The 12,819-nt window shown below is 42.5% G+C and overlaps 1 protein-coding gene across 1 annotated transcript in view; it reads right to left on the bottom strand.

Moving 5' to 3' along the window:
- The window catches only part of sox5 (SRY-box transcription factor 5), a 90,440-nt gene that overhangs the window by 11,597 nt on the left and 66,024 nt on the right, over nucleotides 1-12,819 (bottom strand). The window contains 2 exon segments of the mRNA XM_038738552.1: nucleotides 2,329-2,524; nucleotides 9,325-9,489. Of these exon segments, the coding sequence (XP_038594480.1) occupies nucleotides 2,329-2,524; nucleotides 9,325-9,489 (361 nt within the window).

Raw genomic sequence — 12,819 nt, 5'->3', positions numbered from 1 at the left:
TGAATTTATAGAAGCAAAATGTACTTGTACTACACTAAATGTGACTTTTTAGGTCTTACATATTACATTTTATTTGATTAATATTATGGGTTCATATGTAAATTGGAGAGTTACCTTTTTTTTGTACGGCTTAATCTAAAATTAAAATGTGCAATATTTCCTTCTGAATTAAACAAGAAGAAATATTATACTTTAATACTCAAGTAAAGTACTTCGGTACAGCACTAGAGTAAATGTGTTTAGTTCCATTCCACCACTGCCAATCATATAAAACCAGTAATTTTAAGTCGTACTTTTTTCTCTGACACAAAACACGGTAACCTTTTTTCTTTTTAATCTATATTTCAACTCTTAAGCACTCCAGCTCCTCCCACAGCTACAGAATGTCCCATTCCTAAAAGAAAACATTGATATAATACGTGCTAGTCAAAAATTTTTTCCAAGTTCTGTGTACACTGCTCGGTACTGGATCGCTCACTGCTGTTTTGCCACTTTTTTCATTTCCACTACATCCGCTCTGCATGTGTCTGTTCGTCTGTTCTTGTTGCTGACTGATTTTGAATAACCTGATTCATACTCTGCACTACCCACCCACACATCCCCACAAGAACACACACCCACAGACACACTCACTCCCGAAAACGACCGCCTCTTTTCCAATTTGTCTGCCCCTTCTATCCCCTCTGAACTTGTAACGGGAACCCTAATACGACTACGAGCTGTAATAACGAATGTGCCAGTGACCGGCTAAACTCAGTGGCAACAGATGGGACAATGAGCTACAACATCACTGGGATCTGAAACACTAAACACGCTGGTCTCCACACACAAATAATTCAGCCGGGATCACACACAAACTTTAAACACTGTAATCCATTTTTCTGAACAAAAAACATCTGGGACCGCAAATCCACTAATCTGATATTAAATCCGCCGATTTGTTGAAAAACAGTGAGATTAGCCAAGAAGTCAGAAAAAAAAAATGACTAACTGCCTATTGCATAGGAGGAGGAGGTGGGATTGTGAGCTTTTGTGTGCGTTTGAGTGTGTGTTTGAGCATGTGTGCTGTCATTGTGTCATTAATGCTGGGTGTTTGCGCTGTCCTGGCTCATGTAAGAGGCTTGTCTAATCTCATTGGTGATACCTCCTGTCTGTCATGCGCTCCTCTCTTTATTCCCCCGCTTCATCGCTCGAAAAAAAAAAAAAGTGCTAATCCCCATCTCTCTCTCTCCTTCCCTCACTGCTATGTCTCTCTGTCTCTTTCAGTCACTAATAAACACATAACAATGAAGCAGCCCGGAGGCAAATGGCGACATGGAAGAAAAACACACACACTAATTATAGCCTGTTACATATGTGTAATATTTGAACTATCAGTGTTGCGTGAAAAATGGATTAAGAGTACAAAATGGTGATTCATTTATGTCATATTTTATGTATGTGCATATGGCTGGGTATGATTATGGTACTGGCACTCTTGTAATCGCCACTACCAGCAAGGCATTGACTATTTTCATTAAAGACGTACATTGTCATTATGGAAACAATTTGCAAATATGCTTTTCATAAAAGTGTACTGAAAGTGCAGGGGTACTGCATGAATGCATTCACATGTGTTTTTTCGTTTGGACATGTTGTTGTGTATGAGTGTGTGTGCCTTTAAAGGAGAATTAGGGTTTATTGCTACTTTGATCTTGTTTTCGCAGTTTTGGCCATCATTTGTATCTGAGCTCAGGGAGCACCGCAGCATCACCACAAGTCATATGGGACAAGACACACAAGCAACCTGTCAGGATTTAAACAAACCCCCAGGTTCGACAAACATCCCTGCCATTTTTGAATTTTTTTACAATAAAACGGTTCAAATAATCTGCTAAAAGTTTTGGCTTGTTTACAATCTGTCTGATCATTTGATTGCTTGTGTCTGCCCCCTTTTTGGACTTTATTATAGTGACGTAGCATTCATTTTCACTTCATTCATTCTGTCTGACATCGTTTGCATTTGTGCATATTTCTTGTTGGCAGGTGGGGTTACAAAACACTAGTGGGTGATGCACCTATCCAACCAACATTGAGCATTGTGGACATTTTTCTGTCAACACTACTTTCTTGGCTGTAGCTAAGTAGCTATCTAGCTTTGTAGGAAGATGACGTCTCCATTCTTAGCTCCATCTAAAAAGCTCTGACTGAGTGTCTCTCCAGCCAGGGGACATCTCCGATCTGACTGATCTAATGGTCAGAACTGATGGTCAAAATTACAAACAAAGACCTTGGATTATCCTTTAACGTTTTCTGTAGTGTGTGTGATGCATACTTAAGTCCACTTACCTATTGAGCTGACTCGGGCTGGTGGTCCTCCGATGCTGGAGGGGGCGACACTGTGCTTCATGGAGCCGGCATGGCCCAGCTTGGTGGCGGCAGCAGCAGCAGGGACCTGTGGGGAAGTTGGGGGGGAGTTGGGTGACTTGCTCTCGGATGCCTTAGGCTTGGCCGACAGGTTCAGTGGCTGTGCACCCTCACTGTCCTGCAAAAACCAAAACAGCACAGTTTCGCCTGCTGTGACCACCGTAGGAATTTGGAAACGGGAGGCAGGGGGGGACCCCTCCCCCTTCATCAATGAGACCACTCGCAAGTGAGGCTTTAACACGTACCAATTAAACGGGAACCCATGCACAGCAATCTAAGGCAAGCCTGATGGGAGAGATGACAAGGTGCATGCCACTGCCCGTATCCAAACAGCCTGTCATAAGCGAAAAAAATTGGCAGCACAGGCAAAAATAAATATTGATATATTTTGCAAACCACTGACATTCACATGCAAAATAACTGACTTCTTATCACAGCGAAGTCGAGACAATTCATGCACATGCCTGTGCACACGCCACATGCTGGCTCCAGTAAACATGCATTATAATGCTGCTCCTCAACATGCTTCAAACAAGGCCAGCAGTACGAGCAACAATCAAACACCTGAAGAGGAGAAACACCTTGAAACCATTCCCAAAACTACAGTGGGAGCCTATCCTCTCTGTCTTTCACAAAGAATAACACCTCCCTGAGACTTTACAGCTGTGAGAGTCTACAGACAAAGTGATGTCTCAATGTATCAAACAGCAAACAGAACAGAGGACTGTCTGCCACTTAAATGTGCACATGCTCCAATAGGAACAAGGCACCTTCATGGCTGTGACCATGGGGGTGTGTGGAGGGAAAAGCACTTTCTGCCTCAAAGACACACACACAGCCCCAGTAACCAATCAATAACTTTTGAAGTAGCTTTTTTTTAGGTCCATTTTGTTGACACCAACAGAATTTGTATATTAAAGTACTATGATGCCAAACAGGACTTAGTATTAATATGTCTATATCATTAAATTTGGTCATTCATCTTAATCAAAGGATGTCCGCGCACAGCGTAAGCCTCAATACATATAACACATAATGGCCCCTAAATGAATGGGCATGTGCACCACCGCACGATGCTGGGGGCTGTTATCACGTTAATTGTCATGGCAACACCACCCCTGCTGATGACCTAATCGAATCAGGGGGAGACTCAGAGGGTCACATGACAGGAAGGAAGGAATTAGATCGCAGAGGGGCCAGATGTACACGGACCACTCTGTGTAATTAAAACTCTGCAATTAAAAGGCAGACACAACATGGGCATGCCAGTAAAGAAGCACAGCGGAAGTGACTATGAGGTTTAAAAATACAGACTGTCTGTTGTTTTAGATTATTTTGTATTATTTTCTTTAATTACAGTAATATATTAATTGTTCCTAAGTGTATATTTGATAAGGCTGAATTAAAGGGAATCTTTAGCATTAAAGGTATGGTTAAACTATATCTAGATTGAGATGTTGTTTTTTCTTTATTTTCTGGTCATTAGTCTAATTGCTGCTTAGGCAAAGTAGAATCTAGCATACAGTGGGATCCAAAAAGAGAGCAAGTACTGTATGTGTGTGTGTGGTATATCCACTCATTAAGGCCGACTTTCCCTGATTCCCACTCCTTGAGTCGTACTAAGCCTTATGAGCCCCTCACAACTCAATTAAGCCCTTCCAATTAAGCCCCTACATGTGTACTTGCCTATGTGTGTGTGTGTGTGTGATCACCCCTTTATGCGCGCGTGTGTGTGTGCGTGTGCGATGAGGCCTAACCGGATTGTCCTTCATTAAGGGGGTCTTTCTAAATAGATGACGGACCCCCAAAGATGCCTTCATTGAGACAATGAGACAGAGAAGAAGAGGAGAGAAAGGAGAAGAGAAAAACTGAGCGGGATCTTCTCAATCCTGACCCATATTATGGTGGGCTTTGGCTGGGAACGCGTTTGAATATTTATTACAAATAGATAATGCCTCCGCCTCTTGTACAGTGGATGGGGGAGTCTCCCCTCCGCGCCAAATCAAATCCTATGGTGGGAAGGTGGCCAACCTGCATTATGCCAGTGTGGAGGAATTAGTTTAGACAGTGGAGCTGAGCGCCTTGGACCGACTTGTTTATGTGTGTGTGTGTGTGTGTGTGTGTGTGTGTCATTGCAAGACATTGTTCAACAAGCTCTAAATCTCATGACAGTGTGTGCGTACATGCGTGCGTGCGTGCGTGCGTGCGTGCGGACTCTAAAGCCTCTGAAAGGCTTGGAATCTTGAATTAATACAATTGCTTTTGTGTCTCTCTTGGCTGATGAAACAGTCTCCAGCTTTGAGACCGAAAACATGGAGTGACAACGAGAGCCAGAGGGACAGAGAGAGAGAGAGACAGAGAGGAAGCAGGAGGGGAGAGATAATGTGTGCGAGTGTGTGTGTCTGCGTGTGTGGGCTGTATTTCACTTCTGTTGATGCAGACATGTGAAAGCGACATCAGGGTTCTGCATCTTATCACTGGAGCTGACGGTTCAATTAACAGGACAAGTGTGTGTGCCACTACCGTTTATCCTGGGCAGGTTCCTGTGTGTGTGTGTGCTACAATGTCCAAGATCTTTACTTGTGCATCCCCCTTTCAACTCTGTCTTTCCCCCCAACTTCCTTTCCTCCCAGCTATAAGTGACTGTTTGGATATTAATTATATTGTCATATCTAATTCTCTCAGACAGCAGACGAAACAGTAAAGAAGATATGACACTGTTTTTTACAGTGTATGGCACCGATTCAAACACTGACTCCTCAAGTATGTAGATGCACTTCAAAATTTTGACTAATGTGTGTTTGGAGAAAAAAGTTGCGTAGATGTGACTTTACCTTGACACTTTTGTTTGCCTACCTAGGGCAGGCTTGTTGGCTGAACACTATCTTTGTTAACACCCTATTAGATTGAAATAATTATTTACGTCCAATAGAGAACCCAAGTCCCTCCCCTTCCGGTGGACCACCATGGGACCTTATTTGGGAAAAATATTGTATGGTAGTCAATGGCGAGGGACAACAAATATTTTGATCCCGTTTGAATTGTGCCCTGAATTACACATATGATGTTTGTCAGTTTAAAAGATACATTTTAAATTAAAGAAGGCCGCAGTTTGATGTAAAACTGTTCAGGTATAAGACTTAGAAAATACGTAATTACAAAGACCACAAACCCGTGTATGTGACGTCGTTAACTGTCTCTCTCAATGACTGAAGCTAACGTTTCTGAAGCTAACGTCAAAAAACTTACATGAGAGGATGATGTGATAAAAGGACTGAGAGTCACTGGATTAAACACATCAGGTGAGATATATTTCTGCGTGGAACACAGCTAAGTAATCCAGCTAGTAGCAACCAAGCAACGAACGTTAGTTAGCATTACCGCGCTAACATGTTGGTGACGTATATTGTGCGAGACAAGTGATGTAGTTCGTTGAACAGTTACCACACAAAACGACATGTAATTTTACTGTTTTAGGACTGCGACTTTCTTGACTTGCAAAATTATTTTTTAAATTGACCAACATCATATATGTAATTCAAGGCACAATGCTAACGGGATAAAAACATAAGTTGTCTCTCGCCATTGACTACCGTACATATTTTTTCCGAAATAAGGTCCCATGAGCTGGAAGCGTAAGTGAGTGACTTAGGCTCTCTATACGTTCTGAATTGCGAGCTTTTTAAATGTGATGTCAATTCTTAATGTAATTGATAAGTTTGCAATAGCAAACTTTTATATGGTTCTACTTTTACGTCATATTACCAAAGGTGCTTAACTTGGATTTGCCAAGAAAATGACACACTGTACGATCTGATCAGACTGTTCATGTATACAAAGTTTATATGGCAAAACAAGTTCAGGATTGTTGTCAAAATCCCCTTCTAATTCTTCCAACAAAAAACTCTAAAAATATAGCAGTCAATAACAGACATTTTGACAGCATTGTTATCTAGACATTATATGCCAGATGTTATTATTGTTTGGTTGGAAAAGTTAAACTGAGGTTATTCTCTCCATTTCAGCTGTTTCTAAAATTAGCGTGGCTGTAAATGTGTGCAGTCATGGAAGAATATTTAGATCCTTTACTTAAGTATGTCATAATACTACCATGTAAATATACTCTGCAACAACTAAAAGCCATGCTTTTTAGTTTTGCTCAGGTAAAAGTACAGACGTATAATCAGCATACTTAAAGTTGCAAAAGTACAAGTGTTCATCATGGAGAATGGCTTCTTTGGGAGTGTTGTATTAAATTTATTCTATTATTGGTTCGTTATTATTCGTAATGCGTTAACATGCAAGCAGTCTTTTAATATCGTAGCTGGCCATGAACTATGTTAACTACTTTACATATTGTTATATAGTTTTATCTATGACCATACATCACATTGCTGTAAGCTGATTTGTATGCAAAATCTTGATCTGCAAAGTATACGTTACTGTAAAAATAAATGGTGCAGTAGAAACTACATTATTTCTTACTAATTTCTCTCTATGACTTGGTTGGCCACAAGGTGTGCGTGCATATGGTGCATCATTTGAACTGCACTATTGTATGGGTCTGTATGCATGCCTGCCTACATCTAAAGATCCACTCTTGCGTATAAGAAAGCTGCATGTATGCTGCAGTGATTTTTGCATGGTTATGTGTGTGTGTGTGTGTGTGTGTGTGTGTGTGTGAAGGGGTGTTCATGTCTCACTCGAGGGTAAAGCACTTAAGCGGTGTGCGCCTGAGTCCAAACAGCTGTGAGCAGAGGCAGACAGTGCGTCTCTAAATGACTAGAGACCTGAGATAGAGCCCACAGGGGGAGCGCACCTCTGAAATATACATGTCACTAACCCAGAGAGAGAGAGAGGGAAAGAGAGAGAGAGAGAGAAAGGGAGAGTGTTAGAAAGAATGAGTGAGGGTGCTGCAGTGGTCAGCCTGAATGAAAGAAAACTAAACAGAAAAGGACAGAAAGAAGCAGAGAGAAAAGAAAAAGAAAGAAGCAAGAAAATAAAGAGAGAAAAGCAAGAAAGAAGGATGGAAGAAACAAAGAAAGACAAATATATATCTATAAAACACCACAGAGCACTTATCTAAAGTTTCTCCCTCAATGCTCACAAACAGGGCACAGTAGAGAAACACCAAAACAGCTGTGCGGCCAATTGGCCAGTTTGGCTCCATGGGGCCACTCCCCAGTTTGTTACTCCTCCTGGACTAGCAAGGGCATTAGGGTTCCCTGCTTTTCCTCCACCCCAAGCCGCAGCACTTGCCTGTCAGCCTAACTCCATATATATGCTAATAAGACGAGTTTGTCGGTGGGGTGTGTGTGTGTGTGTGTGTGTGTGTGTGTGTGCTGGAGGTGTAGGGAGGTGTAGGGAGGGGTTGATGGACAAGGAAGCAGAGGTGCAAGCTCTGGGGTAACCCATAAGATTTAAACCTGTGCCATGAGCTAACCCTGAAGGGTGAGTGTGTGCAATTGTGTTTGTGGTCATAGGAGTTGGCAAAGGCCTCAACAACAAAAGGGTATATAAAAAGAAAAGGGTGATAAAAAAGGAACAAGACGATGTGAAGTAAAAGTGGAAATAAGGAAAAGAAAAGAAGAGGGAAGGAGATGAGAGAAGAAAAGAAGTGAGGAAATGAGAGAGGCCAGAAAATATAAGTAAAGGAAAGAAGAGGCAAGGAGTAGCGAGGAGAGAGAGGAAAGGAAAAGAAGTTGGAGAACTTTGATTTATGTGATAAAATGTGGGATTAGCACAATTCAGAATGTCAAACTGTGGGATTTTGATGTCTGATCCTGTGTGTGTGTGTGTGTGTTGATTTGTGACTGACCGCTACACTTGTGTGTGTATGTGTAGGGGGGTTCCTAGGGTGGACAGAAGATGGCAGGGTGCATGGGGGTTCTGTATGTGTACCGGTGGGCGGAGGTGGTCAGGGCCCCAGCGGCTGACCAGATATTCATAGAATTCCACTTGGATGGACACAAGGCGTCCCCACTCCCCTATTGTGCAAACAACCGAGAAAACTGTACAAACACCAATACGTCCTCAAATCCACTGCAACCACATACCAGCTGGAGTTTTGTGATAAAGTTGGGGTGTCTGAATTGCAGAAGTTGTACCAAGGCGTGCATTAGTATGAGGGGCTGGCCATTTGCTCAGGACACTTGTTTGATTGAAACGACAACGGACAAGGACAGGATTCGGGATGCAACGCAACCTTCCAACAAGCTTGAACACACATTTTCAGCTCATGCACTGCAATGAAACACCATCTCGTCTAGGCAGACGCCCACTCTTTCGGTCTCTGTTGTAACACTAAAAAGGCCAAAGTCTATACCTTTAGACTGGAAAGGTCATTTTGGGCTATAATTGAATCCAAAATTGAAATAAAACTAACCTTTTTTTCAAAGTGAAAGAATTTGCCAGCCCAATAAGAATAGTTCAATGCGTTTTCAATAGAATCCACTTGTTTCAAGAATTTTTAAGAAATGAGTGCCCATATTTTGAAAAAAGAAAGAATAAGACAGGCTGATGTACCAGAATAAATAAAAATAAAACTTAATTTCACAAAATTCTCTCAACAAGTTCCTTTAGAACAGGTGACTATACTGAACTGGTAGTTTTTCACTTACATTAAGAAAGCAAGACTTTAAGAACGCAATTACTAACAAAAATGATTTTGACAGTTTCATGGCTAATCAGAATTTTCCAAATCAAACTTTTCAGCCTTAATGTCTTTTTCATGTTATTTTCCATTTGGATATTTTAATAATCTGGAAAAAGTGATAGTAATACTAATAGTGGCCACCCAACCTTGTGAGCCAACTCTCAAATCCCCAAATCCACTGGCATTTCTAGCATTAAACACACATACATGCGCGCACAGACACACTGACACTCAGACACTCACAGGCCTATTTCCCCCCTTACCTTGGTCTTGTTTGATGGCGGGGAGCTGCGGCCCTTGTCGCTCTGTGAGTGTGTGTTGGTGGGTGGGGAGTGTGTGCCCATGTTGGCTTGGGACTGCAGGCTGCCTCCGTGTTGCTTGGCCCCCGGGGAAACCTGCATGGCCGCCAGCTGAGCTGCATACAACTGCTGCAAGGTCAGAGAGACAGGTAGACAGACAGAGAGGGAAGAGAAGACAGAGAGACAGAAAAGAGTTGAGTCAGGAGGGGTGTGGGTGGGGGGTATTAGACGGTAAGAAAAGAAGAAGAAGAGGGGAAAAAGAGAGGGGGAGGGGGAAAAAAGGAGAAGAAAGGGGCAACATGAATAAATGAATACTCGAGAGCGCACAAACAAAACAGAAGACGCTGGCTAAAAAGCTCTGGAAGAAGGGGCCATTAGTGGCCCGGCCTCTGTTTGTGTGACAGAGAGCGATAGAGAGGGACATCTTCACTGTCAACCTCCTCCCTCACCCCATGGGACAAGCGCTAACAGCCTCTCTGACAGGCCCAGTGATGGCCATGTCCCCTCCAGGTGCATCGTGGGAGAAAGGGAAAACATTCCGGCTATCGAGGTCACGCCGGAGAGCCCGGCTCTCGCTCAAGGTGAAAAAAAGTGATGACGGAGAAAGAAAGAGAGAGAGAGAGAGAGAAATTTGTGAAGCTACACACCAGATGGGACATAACAGAAATGTCTTGTGTCCCTGCGATGTTTTTAGTGTACTGACAATAATATGCAAAAACACACACAAACGCTATAAAATAGTCTAAAATAAAGATAAATTGATTCAATAACTGCTGCCGGAAAACAAAAAAGCAGGGTTTCCCTATTCTTATTTATGTATTTAATTAATTTCCAATTAAATAAAAGCATTATGGCGTGAGCTGCTATGGTGTGAAGATACTCGGGAATATTTATGCAATACCATTGTATCACACAAAACAGTCTCTGGCCAGTATTTCCACAGCAACAGACACAGCATAATATTCACAACTTGGAAGGAGCTTCAATATTCATAAACACTTCTTTCTGTCTCTCCATTTCCTCCTCAAAATTGTCCTGCAAAGCTCAATTACTTTCATGTCGGCTAATACAAATCTCCAAGACGCTGTTTTGTTTTCTCAGAATTGTTATTCCCTCTGAAGAGCAAGCGAACGGTTGTTTAGCAAAAAGTAACTGATGTGTTGTTTTTTGAATAGTTATAATTGTTATTATTTATTTCTGGTGGAAGATTTTTCTGGAAGACGACCATCCTTTTTTTTTTTTTTGAGTTTAACTTCCGTCCTTCTGTTGGCGCTTGGCCGTCGGCCACCGGCGTCAAACAAAGGCTGGTTTATGCAAATGGACAAGGAAGAGATGCTGTCACTGCTATCACTCTCTCTCTCCATGTCTCTCTGTACCTCTCTCTATCTCTTGACAGCCACTTTAGCTCCTACTCTGGTCTGCTACCTTAAATAAAGACATTTATTGCTTTTTATATAAACAAGAAAAAAAATTAGACGTTCAAACTGGCAGCACACACACTCGCACAAAGAAGTACTCTGTGGAAGGAACTCGCATTTGAATTTGAAATAATCTCCGGCTGACTGTCACTCACATGTGGCAACAACATTATTCACTGTCTAACACTGCAACAGTGATGTAAAAGCAGCATTTTTTCTATTACAATAGCCTTCTATTGCTTTTATTGAATTTCCAAACTTTTCATTTCACTCTTAAACCTTTAATTGTACTTTCTGGCTAAAACAATGAAAATGTTATGCTAGATAACTTCAGCCAAACGCTTTTAGAGACTGGATGCTGAGAAAAGGGCTCTTCACACATTTTACTGACTAACCAGTGTTATTTTCTCGATATCTGATTACTTTCAGTCTTGTTGCATCTTAGCAAACATTTCTTTTTCCTTCCTCTGGTATGTCTTTATTTTTTTTGAAAGAAACCTATGTCCAGAGTGCCAGCTTCGGGGGGGGGGGGCTGGTAATTGAGGTGCATACAGTAGACAGGGTGTGCTGCCGCTGCTGATGTGGAAATCAGCGGGATATCAGTCATGCTCTGGCGAGCTACGCGGATACAGAGCGGAGGACCAGGTCTCTGAGATCAGATCAGCCTCCGCTCACTCATTTCTCTTCAATTAGCTGCACTGTGGCTCCTAAAAGAGAGAGTGGGGTGTTTGGGGTGTGGTGGGGGGGTTCAGCCAAGCATGAATGCTCCTCATCCCCCTCCCCTACCTACCAGCCAAACCCCCCTAGCGAGTGGACCACAGGCAGTGTGTGTATGTGTGCATGTGTGTGTGTCCTGCCATATTCGGACCAGTGGTTCAAAGGCCTCTTTATTTGCGGAGTGAATTGAGTTCCATTACAAGGCCAGCTCCCGTCACTCAAAGCCTGCTCAATGGGCCGGCGTGCAATGAGACACACACACATCCTCACACACATGCACGCGCAGACACACACACAAACACGGTATAGAGGGCAAAGGCACTGTGGAGCGCGCCCAGAGCGTCGCCACAACGACATGCATGTCAACAAACAGGAAGTGACAGCGCAAAGCCCCCTGGGGTGACCGGAGGAGTGAAAACACACACACACACACAACAACACAATGAGTGAGGGGAGGGGGGTGCAATCGTAGTCGCAGGATGAGAATAAGGAATTTGAAATGTCACTCACTAGCTGGGCTTGCTGCTGAGCTGTGTGTGTGTTCGTTTGAACTGTTAAGACCTGCTCCTCACTCTTCCTGTCCCTAATCCCCTAATGTGAGACCAGTCTTAACACATCTGCATGTTTGTGTGCGTGCATGTGAGCATGTCTAGTTTGGTCAGTGTGTGCTCATCACATGATTCTCCCTCCCCCACCTGTGTGTTCGTCTGTAAGCATGTCCACATCCAATGCCTGAGCTCTATTGACAAGAGGTGAGAAGGTGACGTGTGATTATTGGTCTTCCTTTTGAATGAAGACATGGAGGCAATTGCTTGGTATTAGTGCTATTGACACTGTGTTTGTGTGTAGACAGTGTACATTCTCTTAGCCGTGCTGTTTCTCCTGTCATGTTGGTATGGGGGATCTATGTGTGAGTCGTGGTCAATAATCTGCAGCTTTAGTCAGATTACCAGCTTGCCTGGTCTTTGTTGTCAGAGTTAGCGGCGCTTTAGAGAAGTCTGAGCTCTATTGTTTACATGGACACTGAGGACTATTGTATGGATCTTAATAGATTCTTGTCTGTCTATCTGACTTCCTGTCTGCCTGATCATGTTTTTTTTCCAGTTGCCACGTTTTTTGGTATTGAAAGGGAAAAAAACCCAAAAAACTGAAGCAGAGAGTCTTTACGTCTTATCAGCCTCTCTGTTGTTTTGTCTCTTTTGCTTTTGAGCTTTTGTTCTCATTTAAGTAGCTGTAAAATATTTGTGATTGATCTAAACAAAAAAACCCACATAGACAGATGAATACAGTGGTCAAGTTTAAATAAAAATATAGTACAATGGCT

This window comes from Micropterus salmoides, unplaced genomic scaffold, assembly GCF_014851395.1.
Source record: "Micropterus salmoides isolate LMB-PRFRI ecotype aquatic unplaced genomic scaffold, ASM1485139v1 Ms_hic_scaffold_23, whole genome shotgun sequence".
Lineage (NCBI taxonomy): Eukaryota > Metazoa > Chordata > Actinopteri > Centrarchiformes > Centrarchidae > Micropterus > Micropterus salmoides.
This window is presented reverse-complemented; position numbering and strand designations above follow the sequence as displayed.